The sequence below is a fragment of the Gopherus evgoodei genome, chromosome 8 (assembly GCF_007399415.2).
Source record: "Gopherus evgoodei ecotype Sinaloan lineage chromosome 8, rGopEvg1_v1.p, whole genome shotgun sequence".
NCBI lineage: Eukaryota > Metazoa > Chordata > Testudines > Testudinidae > Gopherus > Gopherus evgoodei.
In genome coordinates this window covers 33,319,245-33,342,714 of record NC_044329.1, presented here as the reverse complement: position 1 = coordinate 33,342,714, position 23,470 = coordinate 33,319,245, and the positions used below count along the sequence as shown (strand labels likewise).

At 39.4% G+C, this 23,470-nt stretch overlaps 1 protein-coding gene across 1 annotated transcript; it reads right to left on the bottom strand.

The window, feature by feature from the left end:
* Window positions 1–3,363: 3,363 nt before the first annotated feature.
* On the bottom strand, window positions 3,364–22,740 carry NPM1 (nucleophosmin 1). The gene is made up of 11 exons (XM_030572337.1): window positions 22,590–22,740; window positions 21,587–21,666; window positions 15,531–15,650; window positions 14,417–14,510; window positions 13,555–13,655; window positions 12,443–12,519; window positions 10,668–10,716; window positions 8,500–8,589; window positions 6,726–6,833; window positions 5,067–5,141; window positions 3,364–3,711 (listed from the first exon to the last, which is right to left on the bottom strand). Exons 1-11 carry the CDS (start codon window positions 22,648–22,650, stop codon window positions 3,673–3,675), a joined length of 894 nt encoding a protein of 297 aa, XP_030428197.1. The 5' UTR covers window positions 22,651–22,740; the 3' UTR covers window positions 3,364–3,672.
* Between the last annotated feature and the right edge of the window lie 730 nt (window positions 22,741–23,470).

Sequence of the window (23,470 nt, the reverse complement as noted above, 5' to 3'; positions counted from 1 at the left end):
AGTGGGACAATCTATTTACCCCAGTACCTAGGGAAGTCACTACACACAGCCTAACACAAGACTGGATTTTAACCCTAATCGACCATGTGAAACAGATACAGTAGGCAGTGGCCTGGTAAGACTAGTAAGGAGCATTAAGGGTCAAAGCATGGTATGAACCTGCCCAGGGACTGATCTATCCACAGTGGGAGATATAGTGATGTACAGGATTCTAGGTCACCACCACCCATTCCCAGCTCCTAAATGGAGGGGGCCCAACCTAGTCCTTGACCAATTGGGACCTAATCTGTTGCTATTGGGCACAAAGACTGGAGGGTGAGAGTGGGTTCATTGCACACAAATAAAAAGGTTTATTTTTTTTCCCCACAAACTGGTTTGGGAAAAGGGATGCATAAATTCTGTTATGTATATTACAGGTTAATCCACAGAAAAAAAGTTGGGAATTCCCTGGCCCAGGTGGAAGGATCCTTACCGTTAATCACAATTGTTAGTTATAAATTCTACTCAAATTCCATTATGTGAATTGTCAAAAGGAGGAAACACATGGACTACTATACCCGCAACGTGTGGTATTGAAGGAAGCAAGGACTATGAGATTTTCCCCATAGAAATATGTACCACCAACCTTCCAACAGTAATTTGGCAGTGCTGGAATATGTATGAGATGGGGGAATTCCAAACCAGTGAAGAATATCAAGTTTATCATCAAATATTGCATGGTACTCCCTGGGCACTGCCATAATTAATGATAGTGGGAGGCTGTTATCCAGCCATGTGGTTTGTCACAGAGGACCCAAGGAATATAACTCTCTGGTCTCCTAGGGTATATGAACCCTCTTGGGAAAACAAGGCCCCACAATTAGGATATGAAATTCCCATGTGTAACCACAATGGTACTTCCACGAAGGATGATCCCCAAAAAGGTGCGATTATGATGAACATATCACACTGGGCATAAAATCCCTGTGACACTGGGCATATGAGTTAACCATTTTGAAGAGTGTAACCCTACATGTGATATGGATGCCAAGTTGGAAGAACCTAAATTTAAATTGGCAGCAGTCTAGAGCTCAGAATATTCCCACACAACCAAACATATGGGAACCATTGTAGGAGCAGGTGCAGCCAGCACTTTTCAACATGTCCTTTCACTCTATTACAGAGGTTATATACCCCAAGGAATGGTGAGTGGACCAAATTCATCCCAACTGTAGTGCGTACATAAAAGGATTGAAACAATTTGATTGGGGGAGGGTGAGGGAACAAACCTGTAATCATCATCAGAAAAGGGGATTGTGGGCAGTAGGGAACACTGTACTAGGTACATGGAATCTGGGAGATGAGTGGGTAACTAAACAATTGATAAGCCAAAATGTGATATTTCAACAACTAATCAATGAATTAATAGCACAGCAACTATCAGCAGTTGCCCTGGGATGGAGGACAGTAGTAGAGGTGAACCTGAGGTTAACTCATTGGGCAGGAGACCTTGTGAAATGGGTGGGGGGTGGCTTCAGAAGGCTAACTTGGGGAGAAGCGTGTATAGGTATACAAAATGCTGTTAATAATGTTAATGGATATCATGAGACACTTGGTCAGAACAATGGCCTTTAGTATTAAATCAGGAGGCTAGCCCATATTTATCCACACTTGCAAAAACATACCCATCCATCTGGAAAATAATATCCACAACCTTTGGGGCCAGTAGTGGTATAACTGTTACCATGCCATGAGAAGGGAATGCAACTAAGGTGGTCCCCAAATCCTATGTAACAAAAAGGAGGAGTGCATTGGGAACCACTGAGAAGTAGATGGGAAGAGTGGAATGATGTGCATTGGACTATTATCATGTTTACTAAAATATCCAGCTAATGAGTTTATCTCAAAATGCCTTAACATCCCAGGGGATAAGAGCACCAGCTGTCTAAACTTAGTCCCTGACCCTCAACTTCTACAATGCCTCTGCAATCAGTATAAAAATCTGCAATACACTGAAGATAGCACAGAAAGGACAGCCTCAGATTAATACAAGATACTGTAGTAATCATCTTCTCTTTTCCTTAAATGCTGCTGCAGCATCTCCCATTTGATACAGATTCTGTTGCAGAATTTAGGACTAGCTTGACATAAGGGGCATTTATCAATCTTACATAGTTACAGTATAAACCAGATATTCACTTCCAATACTTGGGCTACATCCTGTCTAACATGCAGTTAGTACCATGTACCACACAGTGTTTGAACATAGCCTGATCGGAAATGAAAAATACTGAGTAATGTGGTAGACAGTCACCATATCATTCACTTGCTCCTTTCCATTGCTTCAATGCAGAAGGGTCAAGGCCTTACCTTGGCATTTTCATTTCACAGCAAGAATTGGTCAGGTTTTCAGAATTCAACCTGGAAGGCAATTCTCTCAACTTTTGTTTTTAACACTACATTTTCAAGCCCTCCTTAGGTAGTAATCACAATATTAGGTCTAGTGCTGGTTCTACTTATCAACTTTGCCATTTCTAAGATTTTTGATTTATACACTTTGCAGATTGTCTCATCTACATTTCCAGAATACATATTTGAAAAGGCATTAACTCATAACAGAAGCTACTTTAGTCCAAAGCCCAAAAGCTTGGCACAAGGGCCATCTGTACAAAGGATTAGCTATTTTAATTGTCAGAGAACAAGGATATCCATCAATTTGAAATAAAAGTTATGCTCTAATGTTAGATAGAAAAGCTGTGATATGCATGGCACATCTCCACAAGCAGTGTCAAAATCTTCTGAACAGTGTTAATTCCAAGAATTGGTCCTATTAAAAGTTTCCTGACGTACCCTCCAAGACTTCTAGCCCACTGGTCTTAAAAATGTTTACTCCAAACCAGAGACCACTGGCATACCACAGTACTCAAAGAGTAGTAACTCCAGCACAGTTCTGCACATTTTTCCACAGAAAGCTCATTAGGCCCAATACAAGCTCCTTAGAGGGAAGAAAGCCACTTGGGAACAGGCTGAGAAATTAAGGATAAGGTCTTTTCTTCAAATGAGTGCAGCCAGGATTAATCCATCATTTCCCTCAACCATGTTTCTTGCTATTTAATAATGTTCAGCACCTGTTAACATGCTCATGTGATCAATGATATGGTGCAAGAGTTGTGTTTGTAAGGCCGATAAACTTCAACATGTTGTTTCAGACATTGTCCTCAACCTTTTAAAAAAAAAATCTCATTTAAAGATACATTCTGAGGCATGTTTGGGTAACAATATGGAATAAATTTAGCAACTCCTATGAAAACTTAAAAGCTCTCATTCAATACATAGGCAACCCAACCCCTAAGCCCACAAAAATAAAGAAACTATAGTACTTTATCAAAATACTAAATTTTATTTTCACATGTACATTTAGTCTCCCCACCATTTTCATTTGTCTGACCACCACCTCTACTATGCCTTATCAAAACATTCCATACATATTTAAAATGAAGCAAAGGGTGGAGTTCCGTCTTTAAAAACTAAACAGGCATTTTGGACAACACATTCTTGGCAAAGTATTTTGGACGACATTTATCAGACGTGGTAGGGAAAGTTCTTTCAGCATATATAAAAGGACAGCCAAATATTAATGGTTACAGAAATAAGACTGCACATTTTAATGAACAGTTTAAACTGTTTTCTTTCTTACAGAGTCTGTCTCCACTGCCAGAGAGCTTCAATAATCTGCAAGGATACACAAAAGTGTTAGAAGTTGGAGTTAAGAATGGTCTAATTACATAATCTTCAGGATAGTACAACTTGGAGGTAACGGGATTGAACTATTCTCCTGTATATATGAAGTGTTTTAAAAATCATTACTCCTGTATTTTTCTTTACTCCACACATTTATACTATTGGTTAAAAGTATTAAAATAAAGCTACACAATGCTGTACTCCAAAAAAACGAATGGTATCCAGCTCTACGTTGAACACATAGTAAGTCGTGTTTTTGGATGCTTGTGTTAAGTTGTCATCCTCTAAAAAGTGCTATTTGTGGCAAACAATGTGCAGGTAAGAAGGCAAATTTCTACTCTGCTTTAATACTGATTAGCCACAAGAGCTTAAAATGACTACACCTGAAAGTCTTGTACAAAGAGGCACAAAAATGTTGATGTTTAGTAAAAATGTGGCAACAAATCCTTTACATACTAGGCCGAGTATAAGCCATGCACTTTGTTGAACCAAATATACTTTTCCCCCAAACTTAAAAATGCAACGTTTTGGTTTTTTTTAAAAAGACTGCACACTAAGAATCTAGTGAAGGCAAGTCAAAAGGAAGGGTGTGGTGGACCAGTGAGGCAAATATGGCTGAACTCTGTCTGCCCTGACTTAATTCAAATCAACTTCAGTAGCTGGGACAAACTGCTTTTAAACATTTTCTTTCAAGAACCTATGATTTTTTCTATCAGTCAATTTAACACCTTTGAACCACTGGAGAAAGCAGGAAAGCATAAAACCTTCGTCCAATGACAAAATTCCTTAATGTTTCAGGAATTTTTATAGGGAAATCTAAGACATTCAGGGTTAGTCTAATGTCAAGCAATAACTAATCCTGTACCTTTCTGATACCAGCATTTGGCATGCCCTCTCTCTCACAAGTGTCAAGTTGACTTTGGAAGACAAAGAAATAAGACTGCCATAATGTCTATTGCAAAACAATTCCCCCTTCTCAGTCCATCCCCTAACAAAAGAAAGTTTAAGAGCAGACTGTCCAAGTTGCCAAATTCAGCAGCAGGGAAAACCACAGCTCATTTCCTTAGCCAATATGGTGCCAAAAGGAAAATTCTGTGGGTTTAGTAAGCAAGAGATAATTCACTAACCATATAAAAGCTGGAAAAATGTAATAAAACATTAGCTTTTCCATCTTTGTCAACTAAACCCTTAAAACAGTTTCCATTTATTTAATGTGAAGTATTGTTTGTGGTTTGTAACCCTTTGAAACAGTCCAAAGCTTGTAGAGATTAAAAGTAAAAAGCACCTATAAATCTTGTTATAGAAGTTTTTTTTGGATTTTTCCAAGCCACTGTAAATTCAGTTACCTTCTGGTCCTGTGTCCTGAAACAATTCTTAACATAGTTGACAAATTTGGCTTCCACTTTAGGAAGGGAAGAACCCTATTGCAAAAAAAAAAAAAAAAAAAAAAAGGGTTTAGTGTATGTAAAACCACTGAATGGCTGCAATAAATGGAGAACCCTTAAGAGAAGTCTTTTAAATCCTTAGTACAAAAGCTAACTATACAGGAAACCCTGTCTATCATCAAAAGTTATTTAAAATAAACTTTTCAGCATTATCAAGGTTCTTTTACCAAGCCCATCACCCTAGTATGAGGCCCTTGCCTATGCAATTGACTTGCCGTAACAAAACAAAGCATAATTCTACCACCATCACAACTCAGAGCATCAGTGGCCAACATTTTTATAGTTTATATTGCTGGCTCTTAATATCCACATGCACCTAAGTGTGAGGCATCTATGAAGTTGGAATGTATCTCTGGGATTCAATGTACAAATAATTTGCAGACTAAAGTTCTTAAAGACATCCAGTGACTTGTGGACACCCTCAGTATTTTCCTTTAAATTAACTACCACCTATCCTGTACAATCCTACAGCAAAAAAATTACTATTCAAAATTATCTTTACATTAGGAAAATTATGAAGTATTTACCCGGTTAGGATGATCATTTAGGGCAGTGGTATACCCAACAATTCAAGATGAGTAAACTTAAAACAGAGTGTTTTCCACCCTTAAAGTATGGATAAAGCAAGTTTTCTACTAAATGCCAGACTACATTTTAGAACCAATTTGTATTTTATAAATTAGATAAAGTGGTCTGCAGGACTTGTACCCTTGAGCCAAACTCTGAAGGACAAAATAAAGCTAATATTTAGGGCTCCGTGTGTGTTACTGATTCTGTGCCTTTTCGCAACCTGTGACTTCTGCAAGGGCCAGTGTGGCGGACCCTGGGGCCAGCTGCTTAGGTGGTCCTGGAGACAGCCATAACAGCTGCTGCTCTAACACCCCCGCTCCCCACCCCAAGATTTAATCACATGTATTTTTAGTCAGTCACAGGCTGTGCATTTTTGTTTATTGTCCATGACTTTTACTAAAAATACCCGTGACTAAATTTTAGCCTAATATTTACCCACTCTGAACAAGCGAGATACTCCAAGTTAAGTCTGCTGTAAAGGGTGTGGTTACTTTGAAAGTGAATAAAATAGCATCCTGTTTCTCCATCTAAAGAATCAGTTACACCAAGCCAAAGCCAACTGAAGATATGGGGATTACACAGGTATTACTGAGGGCGTAACTCAGCCTGTGAAACTCTTTTTTGAAGGTGATGAATGAGGAAATACCCATATCTTAACAGATTCCCCACAAGGATCTCTGGGGCTAGGCCAAACAAGTTTTTACTTATAAAATGAGGGCCAAATTTTCAAACTTTATTACCAATTAGACATTTAAATAATGTTTTAGGTATCTAACTCGACGTGCCTAATTTTAACACAGTTTGAAATTAAGACATGGAAGACTGAAAACATGAAACCCAACAATGCCATTTTCATATTGACTTCTCAATGTCTTCTTTTAGGGTATTTGTCGCATCTCCTTTCTGTCAGGATACCATTGCTGAACTACTTGAAATCAGGGACAAAGTATTCCATTTGGAAAACAAACATTCTCATCAGTTTAAACTCACCTTTTCCATGGTTCCCTGCATCTTTGCTTTAATCTCCTCTAGTGAAAGGGGCACTTTTGGTGATTTTGGACTTTGTGGTTTATTTTCCTTTTTATTAGACGATGGGGTCTGAAACAAGCAGGCAGTTTGTTACATATTTGTAAAGATTTTGCAATCACAAAGAAGCCACTATATAATTCTCTCATTACTTCAGCTTTTCTTTTTGAAATGAATGTATTATAACATTGTTCAAACAGTACAAAGGAAGCCATGGAATATATAAAATATATTGACATCATTTAAGTATCCTAAGACCAAATATGGATATTAATACTGAATGATTCCTTCTTGCTCCATTTTCCATAAGACTGTTGTACCAGTAGATTATGTTCTCCATCTTCAATAAGCTACTAGAAAAGTCATCACGAAATGGAAAATTATTTAATCTGTGCTCCTTACTTCAAGTGCTGACAAGTTTTAAGGGAGCACACGTACAAACCACTCAAACTTTAGACTGATATTTACGTTACAAAATGTACATACAATACATACTGTACTACAAAATGGTCTATTACTAAGTCACAGAAAGATTTCAGTGTCCCTTTTTCTTCACAGGAAAATTATCTACCCAGTTTTTCCAAAGACAAAAGGTGAAACTTAAAAGGAACTACCCATCAGGCTGGTGGTTATCTGCAATGTCTATAAATCAACAGTTGTGCATATGTCTGCTCCAATTATTAATTATAATTCTAGAGACACTGCCAGCTAAAAGGATAGTATCATACTAGTATCAACTAGCCTCTAGTAGTATGGCTGGAAAATTATTTTTTTTCTTGCCTTTCTAGCAAAAAATAGTTGTCTGAACTATGACCATAGCTCAAAGGCTTAGATCCAATCTTTCCCTTCCCATCATTACTTCACTTGTCTGGCCCAAGGTCAGATAACTCATCCAAAACTCTCTCAAAAAGCTACTAAAAAGCCAAACGCTCCAGAAAGTGCGTGTGTGTGTTGGGTCAGTGGTTTGTGATTTTTTTGAGAGGAGGAGGGGGCTATCATCTGGACTGATGGCTTTTCAACTTAAATCTAGCCTGCTACTTTTCCCTAGATGACTGCTATCTTCATTCATATGCATTAGTTAGGAGTTTGGATACCATTGTGGAGAAGAAATCCTTTGCCTCACTAATCATGGCAGTAGGATTTCAAAAATTTGCAGAATGATTTCTAGCACTAACTTCTCTGTTTACAATTCATAGGTGATCAGTGAAGAACAAATGGAAAGGACTTTTTTATGCAGTCACTGTATCAAAAGCACATGAGATAACTTCTTGGCACTGATTAAGGGGCCATTTGATAGTATTAAGAACAAGTTTAATACTTAATCAAAACAGGTTACCTTACTGGACAGGAGCAAAGGCAAGTCCTAGCCTCACAATGGAGGTGGTGAAGATCTAACCATAACAAGGATGTGACTAGACTATATCCAATTCTGTGTTCAACAAAACATCTATAAGATTAAGTATCCCAGGGTTTTTAAGATCAGAGCTGGCTACCCTTTGCAGTCCATGGCTGGTTGAGCTAACCTAGATAATAAATCATATTGTTTCCAAATTCAGATCAGTGCTGATTGCTTACTCAAGAGTCTGTATACCCCAGTTCCCTTACTAACTTTATCCTTAAATGAAAAGATGTGGATAATGAAACAAGTCCAGTCTTTAAGTGAGAAACCAAGTTATGGGTGAATGCAACTAAAACTGTTACACCACTTTCAACATTCGTATTATACGTAGTCACTCACTTTTGATTTAGACGCTGGTGTGGACGGCTTAGAATCTTTTCCATTCTGCTTTGATTTCGGAGTATTTTTTGCTGACAAATCCTGGGCAGGCTGAAATTAAGAATTTTACACTTAACATCTTCAAAACAGAAGGAAGTTAAGTAATAACTGCAAATTTGAGGACAAAAGTAAACTGTTTAGTTTAGTAACTATCTTGAACAAAGATGCTTTTCTTTCTTTTTTTTAATACTTTACAACTAGAAATGTTTATTCTCATTGAAGAGAACACTGATTTTCCCTCCATTTCTCACAGTGAGGGAACTCACTTTAGCAGTGAAGAAAACCACAATCTGAATGAGATGAAATTGTCTAGGTTATAAAGATCTAAGATGGGCACTGATACACTGCAGACAAATTCCGGTCAGTTACACCACATGAAAGTAGAATGAATATGCAAGAAAGTCTGCAGATTTTCTGGACCAAAGGGGGTACACATAGGAGATGCCTTGCTTTTTATTCTACTAAATTCTATACGCAACACCAACAAATAATTCACTGCTGATTTTGCTATTCCAAGCTAACTCTATGGGCAAGAGAACAGCTGGTATCATTATACAGCGAGCTCCACATAGCAGAGCAATGGTCTAAAGGCACTCCTGTTGGCATTTGGTTAACAAGAGTTGCCACATAACCAGGCCAATGGGGGTCGAACACACATGGAATGGGGAATTTGATAGGTCAAGTGTTAATTACTTGCCATGGATAAGAAAAAGCCCAATGAAGCTATTAAAGATTTCCTTTCAACATATTTCAAGGTTTGTACTCCGAATGCAAGTCTACAATTCACTAGTTATAAGCATGTATGAGCAACTGAAGGGAAAATGGAGGAATAGCTAGGATTGGACAGAACTCTCAACCAAACAGGCTGTGAATTAGAAAACATTTTGTTGTTTCAGTACATGTTTGTGTACAGACCAGCCCTAAATTTTTATGTAAAAGTTCTAGCCCTTTTGTTTAAGGTAATTTTTGAAATATGAAATGATGCAATACTGTCCCAAGTCTGCAAAAAGACTGAAAGATTAGACGAGGTGTAAAGTATCCCATTAATCTGAGTGCAGGTTGACAATTTTAAACATCAAATCAGTCATTTGCAGTGGAAAAATACCACAAATGAGCTTTTGCCAGCCAGCTGGATATTTCATTCATACAAAAAGTTTTCCCACAGGATAATTTTTCAAGTTTTAAAGATGCAAATAAACTTCTTCAGATAAATTCAGGATATGTCAGGTATTACAGATTTACATTCCCCTCCGCACTTGGTGATCAACACCCTAGCTTACCAGGAAATCCCTAGATTTCTTCAGAAGAGGTGCACCCTATGACCCAACTAATATTGGAAACCAGGATGCACCCCATTTTCATTATGGGACTTGCCTGGACAAACTCCTCTGGCCCCAATACCCAATTCTGTACCAACTCAATTTCTAGCTAATTACAGCAATGTTTATGCCCACCCCTGGCAAACTCTTAAATGATGTGCCCCCTAGGGTACTCTCAATTCTACTCTTGCATGATCTGGAACACTCTGGGATTTGGGCAGCCCTTGAACTAGCACATACTTAGTTTGAGAGTTGGCCAAATATACCAAGGAGGATTAAGGAATGTATGTATCAGCATGCAAAGAAAAGACCTAGAATTAACTGGATTAGTTAAAAGTAACCTGGAAGTTCAAGACAACTAACATGTCAGTAATATCAGTAAGTAAAAAACAAACTTTGGGCAAAAATGTTTTTAAAATTTAGAGGCTTTGAATATGCAGCACAACTGTGACAACAGAAACTGAATTAAATAACTATTTATATATAATTGGTAGGTGAAATAATTCTGAATGAAATGAAAGCTGGTGGTTTAATTTCTTATAGCATACTGATAAGTTTTCTGCAGGGCTGTACATATAGGGTTGAGAATTATTTTGGTTTTTGCATTACCTCAATGCTCTCAAAGTGGAAACTAAATTACATAAAATAAGCAGTAAGTGACAATAGTCATGTATATCTGAGATAGAAGTTTCAACTACCTAAATATGTAAACACCGCTATTTTCATTATGTTTTAGGATGACTGATACTAAAGATCTGCAAGTTTTCAAAAGCCCAGACAAACATGGTCTCGAATATGAAGACAACTTACTTTCTTCATTGGAATCTTCTCTTCTTCCTCTTCATCTAAATCATCATCACTAGAATTAAAAATTACATTACTAAGAAGCCCACCCCAGTAGGTACAGAACTGTCTCAAATAACCCAAACAGTTCATTTTTCAGTGACTTCATCCTCATTCCTGTTCTTTCAATGGAAGATTTTATAGTGAAGTGGAATTTTGTCAAAAGCAAGCTAGATAGACTAACTTTAAATGAATCTTCTGTAAGGTTAATATTTTACTACCCATCTTGGAAGAATGTATCAAGCAAAAGCAGAGAATCTTTCAAACACTAAAAGACCATTTTTCTAATTATCTTCCACTTACTCCTGCAGTAAGAGTAACTTAGGAACTTAAACAGCACAGTGCACATCTTAAGAGATTCTAATACATGCTTAGAAATTGCCACTTCAAGTACAGTAACTCCTCACTTAAGATCCTCCTGCTTAATGTTGTTTCAAAGTTGAGGAACATGCTCGTTTAAAGTTGTGCAATGCTCCCTTATAACGTTGCTTGGCTGCCTGCTCTGTCTACTGCTTGTAAGATTCTGCGGAAGAGCAGCAACTTTACAAGGGAGCATTGCACAAGCTCCTCTTCTCCCCCTCCCTCCCAGCACTTCCCCCACTGGCGGTTTGGTAGAGCTTAGGCCTTTCTGGAAGAGAGAGGGAAAAGCGGGAAAGCACTGTGTCTCTGCGCCTTCCCCTCCCTCCCAGAAAGGGAAGGGAAGAAGCAGGCCTGAAGCATCCCCCAGCCAAGCTGCTGCTGCTGAGCAGGCTGTGCCTGTGTGCAGTAAGGTTGGGACACTACCCAACCAGAGTACAGTACAGTACTGTATATAATGCTTTTTGTCTGCTCCCAAAAAATTTCCTTGGAACCTAACCCCCCGCATTTACATTAAATCTTGTGGGAAAGTTGGATTTGTTTAATATCATTTCACTTAAAGTTGCATTTTTCAGGAACAGAACTACAACGCTAAGTGAGGAGTTACTGTACATACAGCATACTCTGCTCAAAACTCCGCAGAGTTTTATATTTATGAACTAATGAGAAAAATTTAATTAAGATGCTCTACAAAGAAGTGTTAAAGATTTAAAACCTAGGTTGTTCAGCTTAAATTGCTTTCTTCCCTTCTTTCAGATCTCCAGAAAGGTAGCTCTCTCTTGCTCCACTTCTGCCCACCTTTGCACTTGCCCCTAACACTTCTCTCCCCTCTGGTTTTTGCACCCCCTATGCTACCTCTGGATTCTGCTTTAGTACAAAAGAAGCGTGCTGCTAGAAGATTTTTAAGTAGTTCTGCTGAGGGGGTCAGATTTCATTTTTTATCATTTGTTTTCCCTGACAATTTGCAACACAGCAGCCTCACAGAAGCACTTCAGCTTCACATTCATTCGTGTGCTTCAATAAGACAATTAGCCCTGCTCCTCTAACTGAACTGGAATATCCCAACAGCATTTCCTGCAAAAATAATTCTTGCACCTAAGTAGGGGATCTAGCTTTAAAAAAAAAAAATCATCACGTTCCCAAATGCCTAGAACAGACTCCCAGCCTTGAGTCAGTATTGAAAGTAATCTATACAGCAATAACATGGCATATGAAACCAGATCTTATCTGGGGATAAGGCTCACTATAATTTCAAGGCTAATTAAGAACTAAATGCGAAATACCTTGATTCAATGGCATGCATATTTTTCATGCTCTGAAGTCACTACCTCTGAAAACTAAACATTTCACAATGCACTGCAAAAAGAAAGGAAAAAGATACATACTCTTCATCTTCATCCTCATCGTCGTCATCTTCATCCTCCTCCTCCTCCTCATCTTCTATTAACAATTTTGCTTTTTTCTTTAAAGAAAACATGTTACAAAACTGGTTACAAAGATAAACAAATGGTTTTCTGAGAGTACAATATGGATGGTACACCAAGTTTGTCAGAAATTTGCTCTTCCCATAAACTGTATCGTATTGCCAACAGGATGAAGGCCTCTTCTAGAGTTGTACCAGTTTAAATGTGTCACTTTATACTGAAGTAAGTAACCTGGTGCCAACCTGTGTTGGCACTTCAAACTGATTTAAACCTGACTTATATTGGTGTCCTTTGTATTGGTAAATGTAGAGACACAAAGTAAACTGATATTACTTTAAAACCAATGAGTGCCTACACAAGGACCTGGTTTAACGAAATCATTTTTAAAATTAAGTTAAACCACTGAAACTTTTATATATGTAGCGAATTCAGGAAAAACCAGTTCTGCTAATGCCATTCATTAAAAGTTTTACCAAATCCATGTAATAAGAACCAAGAAAAGAAAGCCCAGGTCTAAAACACCAGAAGCAAGTTTAAACACCAGTGAAGAATGAGCCTACTGATAACAAAAGGGACAGTATAAAACAGACTAGTCTACACACTTGGGGATAAAGGATGAAATCACAATAGATGGTGCAAGAGGGGAGCACAGAATTAGTGCCATGTAAATGTTTATTGATAAGCACTGTGCTCCATATACTCTACAACCATAAGACAGTCAGAGCTGGCAACACTAGGTGTTGCTTGTTCAGGTCATGGCTTTCACTACTATTATCAGTTATACATTCAACCCCACAATATTTACACTAAAAAGCAAGTTGAAAAATACTAGCCACTAACATCCAGTCAGACTTGAAAAACACTGTTAAATGTACTTTAGAATTATGTATGGGAAAGTCTTAGTACTAATTTCCAGGATCTGAGTACCAAGTAACCTTTCTCCTGCAGCTGTCAATCATCATCACCTTAATCGCGGTAAGGAATGCAGCTGCTTACTCTGCTTCAGGTGGCAGTGATATAAACTCTTCCAGGAGGAAGTCTTGAATATACTTCATAAGAAACCTCAACTCTACCTGCGGAGTTTTAGATGCTATTCCGCTTGCTGGTCTCTTTGCTGAAGTGTTTAATATCTTCACTTCATCTTCATCATCAGACTCTGGTTCTTCCTCTAATGCTAAAAACAATATATGAGTATTTTTGTACAAGGTCGAAGAGTTTACCACATTAGGGTCATGCAGAGCTACAAAAAATGGGTCATTTTTTTTTCTCCTGAAAACACATCTCACTGCCAATTTTCTCGAACTGGAATTCTCTCAAGGAGTTTTAGAAGAAACAAACGCAGAAGAAAGTTTTTCCACTAGTAAGCAGCCATGTTACCCAAAAATCAAGCTGACGCTATTTGGGGTATCTTTCCATCTTCAACTTATAAATACAGTTAACTTTACAAAACGGTAATATCAATGCATGTTTCACTGGACACAGGGTCAGTCATATACTATTAGTGCAAGGTTGAGTCCTTCCAGGACCAGGGACAACAGAGAATCATTAACATAACTAGCTCCCATTCAAATGGGAGCAATCTTAGGACAATGGAATGGCCACATCTTAGGTGACACCAGTTTTTTATTTTTTTTCCTCCTCCCCGCAACTTCTCTGGATAGGGCGGGAGTCTAAAGTAGTAGAATTTTCCCAGAAAGAGGAAACAAAAACTGGATGTTAAAGATAGCATTTAAAACTAGGGGCTGAAAGAGGAACAAGAGCTCATGCTTTTATAGCAGAGGGGTCCTTTTAGGCCTAGTGTATCCAGCAGAGGGAGCTTACCCTGGGCTGTGACACAAACTAATCAGTTTGCTCAGTTTAGTATGTATTCTATATTTCTACGAATAACATGAAACTTAGATTTAAAAATGCACTGAGAAGATGTACAATACATACCTACAAGATGCTGGCCACTGACATGCACGGGTCCTGAACCACATTTCAACCTCAAAACGACTGGAGGTGTAATCTCGAAGCCACCTAAAGAAACCTGAAGAGAAAGTATGTTGGCTATTTAACAAAAGTATTATTGATGACAACTTAGTGAACACCTGAACACCAAACAGTAGGTGCCAGAACAGTCAGCCAACTGAAGTGACACTGAAACAATGAAAATGGTAGAGTTGAAAGAGCTGACATTAACACAAATGCAACAAACTAGTCGCGTCCTCATAGCGGCAGTCAAGAAGCAATTATTAGAATGTTCAGCAGGCATTATTTATAACCCACATACGAGTGGTACCTGGTACAGAACCTCACTCATGCTCTACAGTGTTCCGCTAGACTCATACTAAACAGGTAAGACCAAGAGAGAACCCTGGCAGGTATCTAAAAACTCCCTCAGAACCAAACTGAGTTCTCATCTCACTATAGATCAACATCAGTATATAGGTTGTGCACTTCTACCTGGCACCTCAATTACACCTTTAAAATGGTCTCTTCACCACTGTGTAACCCAATGCCTTCCCCCGAAGGGTATGCACAGGTGCAGTTGGAGTAAACTATGCATAAGGAGCAACATCTATCTCATACTTGTTGGCTCTACAGGACTAACAAATAAAGAACAGAAACTCATCACTGACGCATGCAGTTATGACTGAAGACCTAGATGCACATTTGCTGAGTAACAAGCATAGTGATTTAGAAGTAACTGAAATCACTCTGAATTAAGGAAATCCACTCAGATCCAGCTTAGCACAACATAAGCTTCCATTAAGAGATTTAAGAAACCTAAGGCCACCCACGTTTTTTCAAAATTTTAATTAAAATGGAGGCTTCATTAAGTTTAAAATTCTTCCATATTTCCAAACTAAATATGACAGTTATGCTCATGTCCAAGAACTAACCAGAGAACCATCCAAGAACAAATGGAATAGCAGAAGTTCTCATTTTAACTCCTGAAGTTAGAGACAAGGATCTGCTTTACTATTTCTACATTGTTAGTGTTTCTTAGTTGAAATTACCACTTGACATCAACTTTACGAATAATAATATAAAGGTGCGTCCTTACCGTAGGCTGTACTGACATTTTCAAAGATGCCAGTGTGACTTTAATAGGGTTCCCTTCATAATCCAATGCCTCTGCTTCTATAACGTGTAATTCATCTTTGGCACCAGCGCCTAAACTGACCTATGCAAGAAGTGAAATATATTATCCTTTACGAAAAGTTGAACCACCATTTGAGTTGTAAAACTGTCAGAAGACACTTTTACTTTCAAAAACATCTCAAATTCATTCACTATTTTAACAGTATTCTTACCTCTTAAGACTAAGTAAAGATGTTTTTTGGTTATCTTTCTGCAGTGAAACCACCAGAGTCTTATTTAATTAGCATCAGACTGCAGTTAGATATGACCTGCATTACTAATTTTCAGTAATGAGAAAATAGTAACCAAACTGAACATTTTATGCTGTAAGATGCATTGAACAAAACAAGGTTTGTACACAGTGTTTAGTTGTATATCTGCATAGCTCCATCATTCCTCAAAACCACAGTGACTAAGATCAAACTGATCTAGTGGGCCAGGTGAATCCATCTGGTTGGTAATGGATATTCCAGGGACACTGACTTCCACAGATGAAAACAGCAGAGCCACTTCACCTCTTGTTCTCTCTAGAGCAGGGGTCAGCAACCTTTCAGAACTGGTGTGCCGAGTCTTCATTTATTCACTCTAATTAAAGGTTTTGTGTGCCAGTAATACATTTTAACATTTTCAGAAGGTCTCTTTCTATAAGTCTATAATATATAACTAAACTATCATTATAAGTAAAGTAAATAAGGTTTTTAAAATGTTTAAGAAGCTTCACTTAAAATTAAATTAAAATGCAGAGCCCCCCGGCGGTGGCCAGAATCAAGGCAGTGTGAGTGCCACTGAAAGTCAGCTCATGTGCTGCCTTCGGCACATGTGCCATAGGTTGTTTACCCCTGCTCTAGACTTACACTGTACCAATAACTGGCTGGGGAAAGCTGTCTGGTCCAGACAGGAGTTCTAGCCAGGCATTTGTGATGCAAGTGAGGCCAGTATCTTATAAGATCTGATTATGGCTATTGCTTGTTTTATTCAATACTGCATACAGTTCTGGTCACACCATCTCAAAAAAGGTTAGAATTGAAAAAAGTAGAAGTATGGAACAGCCTCTATGTGAGGAGAGATTAAAAAGACTGGGACCATTCAGCTCAGAAGACAAGACAATTTAGGAGAGATTTGATAAAGGTCTATAAAGTCATGAATGGTGTTGAGAAAATGAAGTTTTTTTTAATCCTTTCACATAACAAAACCCAGGGGTCACCCAATGAAATTAATAGGCAGCAGGTCTAACACAAATATAAGGAAGTACTTCTTCACAACGCACAATCAACCCATAGAACTCGTTGCCAGGGGATGCTGTGAAGGCCCAAATATGACTGGGCTCAAAAAAGAATTAGGTAAGATCATGGAGGACAGGTCCAAGATTGTCAGGGACACTACCCAAGTTCCCTGTAAACTGTGCAGCTTCCTATTTAGTACCGGGCAGGCACACAGGGAACCTGCCCAGCAGTGAGTCAGGATCTGACAGCCAGGGGAGAGATGCTCTAACAGGGTGTGTTCGTTCCACCCCCACTCCAACCCAGGCCCCGCTCCTCCCCTTCCCCCATGGAGCTTCCTACACACTGTGAAGTTATAGCTGTTTGCAGCAGGAGGGAGCTGAAGGAGTTAGTCAGCAAAGCTGCTGACAGATGAGGTGTTGGAGGGCTGCACCCACTAATTTCTCTGGGGGTGCTCTAGCCCTGGAGTTGCTTAGGAGGGTGTCCCTCCCTCAGCCCCAGCCTGCAATTTACTTGAAAGTTGTGCTTATCTTCTCTCCCAAGTTTGTTTTCTGTAATGTTTAATTTTTTTAACTCAGTTTATTTTGCCTCCAAGACCATTCTCCGCAATCTGATCTCCACAACCATTTCCTTTTCTATTCCCCTCCATTTTACCCCTCACTTTTCTACCATAATTTTTGTCCATCTACTGTTGGGATTAGTTTATGTTCTTTCTGTTTCCTATTCCATCCTATCCTCCCCAGACACTCAATCACTGACTTCATGCCAAGCAGCAGCTCTGATTGGTCAGAGAGTATCTACTTGCTCTCTTCCCATCTCATGGCCCAGATGCTGGTGCTGTGCTCTTCTGTATTTTGCTGACTGACAGCAACTGTTTTGGATGTCTGTTGATCTGCCCGCCCTATTCCATTGTGGCAAGAGGCTGCATTAGCAGCTCAGAGGAGCTGCTAGTAGCCTTCCGACAGCTAAGAGTAGCAGTTGAGTCTGAATCCGGAAGCCATGTAACTTAAGGCCACAGAATCTATAAGGAACCATTGTAATCATGTAGTCTGATTTCCTGTATAGCACAGGCCACAGAACTTCCATAAAATAATTCCTAGAGTAGATCTCTTAGAAAGACATCCAATCTTGATTTTAAAGTTAGTGATGGAAAATCCACCATGATCCCTCATTTCTTGTCTGAATTTGCCTAGTTTCAACTTCCAGCCACTGGACAGCGGTATACTTTTCTATGCTATATTGAAGGGCCCATTAAAACCTCTTGCCCCATGTAGATACTTAAGGTAATCAAATAACCCCCTTAACCTTCTTTGTTAAGCTAAATAGATTGAGCTGCCTGAATCTATTCCTATAAGACATATTTTCTAACCCTTTAAGGATTCTCCTGGCTCTTCTCTGAAGCGTTTCAAATTTATCATCTCTTGATTTGTGGGCCCCAAAACTCACAGAAACAGTAGCACCAATGCCAAATATAGAGGTAAAATAACCTCTCTACACCTACTCGAGGCAACATTTTAAGCACCTGAAAGGCTATTCAGTGATTTATGTAATGTATTGTAGTATATATAATTCACATGTAGTTCATTATGACCTTTTCCTTCTAAACATACAATCAGAGAAGGTTCCATTGTTTCTAGTTCACCTCTTCCCCATCTATTATGTAAATTCCCCATAAATTGATGTAAATTAGCATATCTTTATTTAATCTGGAAACTCTTGGGGGCAGGGTCAGTTTTATGTCAAATGGGGTCTCTGGGCACTACTGCAGTACAAACTATAGACTGACATATTAGACAGTCAAAAGGGATCACTGATCATGTAAATCTGACCTCCTGTATAGCACATGCAGAACTTTCTGGAATTTTAAAATCTGTTTGATTAGACTAAGCTATCTTTTAGACAAAGATACAATCTCAATTCCCAGTGATGTACACTCTAAGGCTTGGTTTCACTTTTCATTAAATACAGATAATCAACCTGTTTAGTATGAAAAATATACACCACCTTCCACAGATTTACAACCCACACTGAGTAAATATTGAACTTCCTGAAATTTTACAAGTAAGTGTTGAGGTTTATTAAAGTATCAGACCCTTAAAATTTTTATTTTGAGCGTCATGATTTTCTAGCCTCATGTCCATTTTTAAAAAATTGCCACCTTTTAGCATTTATTTAAGGGATCGGCTCCCTTTGAAAGGCTTACTACGTATTTATTCATAACATTTGTTAAATTATGAAAAATGCTGTTAATGACGCTGAATACTTCAGAATTTAAACTTTCTGTAGTGATGCTGAAAGGCTGTCATCTGTCCATACTCAAGCAGAGTTAAAAATGTGCATTCGTTCCTTGCAGCATGTGGCAATTGTGACAGTGCTGAAGTGTGGTGGAGAAGCAAGCATGCCACTGGCAAGTGACCTAACTTTACTTCCTTGCTTTTGTATGTGAAACCTTAATTGCTAGAAGTGTTTGTGTATGAATAATAATGGCTTTCTTATCCCACACAAACTGCATTAGAGGCCATGCCTTTTTCCCCAGTTAGGATAGCAGAAAAATTGTCCATCTGTTTCACAGGCAGTATAGACCCCTTGACAGTACTTTTTTTTAGTGTGGGCTCTCTTATGACATCCATTACTAAATAACCTACATTTGGCTCCAGTAAAGTTATGTTTCATTTAGTAAGTGAATCACTGTTCTCATAATAATTGTATGTGCTTCTGAACAGGAGATAGTGTATAGCCTAGGCAGACTTCAGTATCCAGCTCTGCTATCATGTAATTTAATTTGGCTTTCACTTATCACATTTTATAGTCTGATTGATTTTGAGGACACCCAGAAGCTCAATCTCCAATCTTTAACCCACTTCAAAAATAAGGACAATTTAGTAGTAAAACTCCAGAAAAGGCAAGAAAAATTTAAGCTCATCTCATGTAAAATGTCTATCAACTGCAAAATGTAATCATTTTCTGCTTTGATTTTTAAACAGCTACAAACAGTTGCAAAAGTCCTATTATCCCCCTTACAGCTCCATTATGGGACAACCAACCCATAGTCAGTATTGTGAAAATAAATTTAATTTTGCATTTCAATAGTGGGAAAGATTCTCTTTAAAGTCAAACTGAAAAACATTCATTAACATAACTATGAAGTAATTATATAAATATATATATTTTATTAAGAACATCTTCCAAACTTTGAGCCTAGGGTTTTCTTTCCCTCTTATGAGCAGGTCCATCACTGAAATGCAGACATTTCTGGTATTCTGCATCAATCACATTAAATGTTTTAGAAAGAAATAAATGAAAGATACTGTACTTTATTAATTACATGCAGAGTGGATAAAAATCAAAGATTGTAAATATTTTAAATAAAGATACGAAATCAACAACTTATGTGAAGGTCTAAATTTACTATAATCTATTAAAATAATTCAAATGAAATACAAAAATTATATTAAACAATACATGTTTGCTGCCACGTTTCAAACCACTGAACTGGAGAGAGTCACTGGTTAAGCACCTGGAACCAGAGTTTGCTGAAGTTCTAACCCAGCTTTTAGTTCAATGACTACTTCATGAACAGTTAAAACCCACTGAGAGTTGAAAAGGCAGGAAAGCTTGTTTTCCTCTTCCAATATATGAATAAAAACTAGGTGTGAAAGATACTAGTTCTAAAATCTTGAAGGAGGATATGGTGACCAGACACAATCAGTTCAAATCACTAACTACAAATAAGACTTCCCTAGCTTTAAATACAAACCATGTTTTGTTAAAAAAATTCTTATGTACCAGCACATTTAAAGTAGTTTTATGTAGTAAAGTTAAAATTCTATTTTGTGCATTTTAATTAAATTTGCATTTCTATCCAAATACAGCTTGAGACAATGTAATAAACAATCCTCAAAGTGCAGTCACCATTTTCTAACAAGTAAAAATTAAGAATCTAAGTAAGTGTAAGTTAAGCTATGTAACAGCATAATTAAATCTGTATATACTATATCCTCCTGGATAGCAAAAAGCACCAAACTTAGTATAAAGGCTATATTTAGCTGCAAATCAAAATATTTTGATTAACAAATGAAAATCAACATCTCTGTAAGAAAATAAAGGACAAAAATGCAAAATGACTAAAATTGAGGATTTAAATTAATATCTCCTGCTTGCCATGATTAAAATCAGTGACTTAAATCAATACACCCTGCTATAAGCAGTGATATACATAAAGTTATTTCAACAAGTCTTGCAATGGAAAAGAATCTTGATTTTTTAAACTAGCAAACAAGTGAGCAAACTGCTTGGTAAGTAAATGGTTAAGCTTGACACAGAGGTATTTTAATTTTTGCAGTACTGAAAGGTATAATCATTACTCAGTTTGTATGAAATAGTTTTTACTTTTCCAAAACAGAGTTCCAACATATCAATCTGATATACATAACATGCTTATTTATCTTCATCTTCAAAAAACAAGAGTTCTTAGTAAATTATTTTAATTACATTAAAAACTATGAAGAAATTTTAATAAAAATTATGGAAACAATAGAAAATAAGTTTTTTGTAATTTTACACATAAGAATTATCCCAAATTACTTAGTTTTTATAAATTTCACAAAGCACCACTAAAATACAGCATCCAACACACAAAACTGCACAGCAGAATAAAAGAGTGATTCAATTATCTGAATTTATGATTCCCATGATTATGAAATCTGAGAGCTACTTTTCACAGGACCATAACCTTTAGTTTCCAAGAATGAGGACTTACTGTTCTCAGTGACAACTGGTGTTCATTTTCCTCATCATGAACCTTGAAGTTATACTCCTTATCTGCCTTTAGTTCACAACCTGCAAAAGATTAGTTAAGTCACAGATAAAATATTTAAACCATAAAATTGCACATTTATTGTATATTAAAATCTTTTTCCTTTTAGTACTTATTTATTAGAAGTTAATATATTCAAAACCTGCAAGCTTGCACTTCAAAAATCTAAATTTGTATATAAAATGCAGAGTTCTTCAATGCTCCCATCTCAGATTTAAGGGCAGAAAGTAGAGCAGTGAGGTCTCAATACCAAAGCTAACCTTTTTTTAAAAAGTGACAGAACATTTGCTAGTACGCCACAAAAAGGCTGAGCACAATACTTGTTTCTTATTTGGACACCTGATCAGTCGATTCAGTGTCGATAATTTGTAAGCTACTTAAATTCAAATGTATTAAAACAGTTAGTTGCAGGGCGGCCGATCGCGTGTTAAATATGGGCCTGCGGGGTTCACGGGCAGGGCCCGGTTCCGCCCACGCCTGTTCTCTACCCACAGAGCACGGCCCTTCCACGTGCTTCACCCCCGAGACGCAGCCGCCCCACGCTGCCATGTACGCCTAGGCCGTTTGCCGACTGCAGGCCCGCCGGTGAGAGAAACGCGTCGCTGGGAACTAGCGGCTCCTGTGGCCGGGTGGCAGAGCAGGGAGAAGCGGCTGCTCCTGTCTGCGGAACAGGGGGAACAAAGCGCTGGCCGCTGCCAAGAGCAGGAGGCCGCAACAGGCGCCACGTGCGAGCGCCGGGGGGGATGTGGGGGCGCGGGGCTCCCGCTCCTAGAACGGCCCTGCCGAGCCCTCGCCCGCGAACCCTCATCCCGAGCGCGCGCCCCCCAGTCCTCGCCCCCCCCGCCCGCGAGCGGCCTGGGCCCAGGCGGCCGCGCCATGCCCGCGAGGATAGCGGTCCCCAGGCGGGGCGGGCCCGACCAAGGGCGGCCCCGGCGCGGGGCGTTACCGAAGAGGAAGGTCTGGGGGCGCAGGGGGCCCATGCTCTCCATGTCCATGCTGTCCTCCATGGTCTCAGGCCTACTCCTCGGGGGTCCAGCCGCTACGCTCTCCGGACGGAATCGCACTGAGGGGAAGCTCGCTTCACGCCCACTCCCATATATAGCCTCCGTCTTCTCGCGATAGCTTCACTCTCTAACCCCGCCCCTTCCTCTTGCCGTTCCCTAGCGCCGTGGCCATGCGACCCGCTAGTGTCTACGGTGCGCGTGCGCCGGCTTCGTTCGCGCGCTCCTTCGCTTTCCCGCTGTGTGGGCTCTCGCGAGCTCTGTGCCCCCCCCAACCCCGGCAAGGGGGGGCGCTTTGTGTTCAAAATGGCGACCAGTGCCCCTTTGTTCTGGCCGTTATCAGTCGCGACAAGCCCCCTGGGCCGTGCCCCTCCGCGGGAACACAAGCTAACTGCCTCCACCCCGCCGCACCTAGCCGGGGACCCCCTCCCGGCTGCGGGGAGGTGGGCTGGACTCTCCCGGAGCCGTGTGTATCTGGGGCTAGGCCCACAATGACACGTGCCGTGTGGCGGCAGAGCTGTGACCCCCCACACGCCCTTCCTAGGCCTGCCCCGTTCAGAGGACGCGGCCGTGCAGGTGGTTTATACGGTCCTGGGTGCTCCCCTGCCAGGAATGGGATTCTAGATCGTGGCCGCGCTACACTGGCGCAGCTCTGCAGCACCCTGTGTAGTGTGGATCCCCTCAGACACCTCAGCCCTCTTCAGGCCCCTGACCAATACAGCTGTGTGGGTCAGGTATGTCTACACTGCAGTTAGACCCCTGGCTCCAGGAGCTCTAGCTAAGGGGCGCTGTAGATGTTCAGGCTGGAACCCAGACTCTAATGCCC

Coding starts and splice junctions, on each gene's coding strand:
- NPM1 (XM_030572337.1), bottom strand. CDS start 22,650: ATGGAGGACAGCATGGACATGGAGAGCATGGGCCCCCTGCGCCCCCAG. Junction 21,667..22,589: donor CCCCCAGACCTTCCTCTTCG/GTAACGCCCCGC, acceptor AATCTTTTGCAG/GTTGTGAACTAAAGGCAGAT. Junction 3,712..5,066: donor TCAGGACACAGGACCAGAAG/GTAACTGAATTT, acceptor GTATCCTTGCAG/ATTATTGAAGCTCTCTGGCA.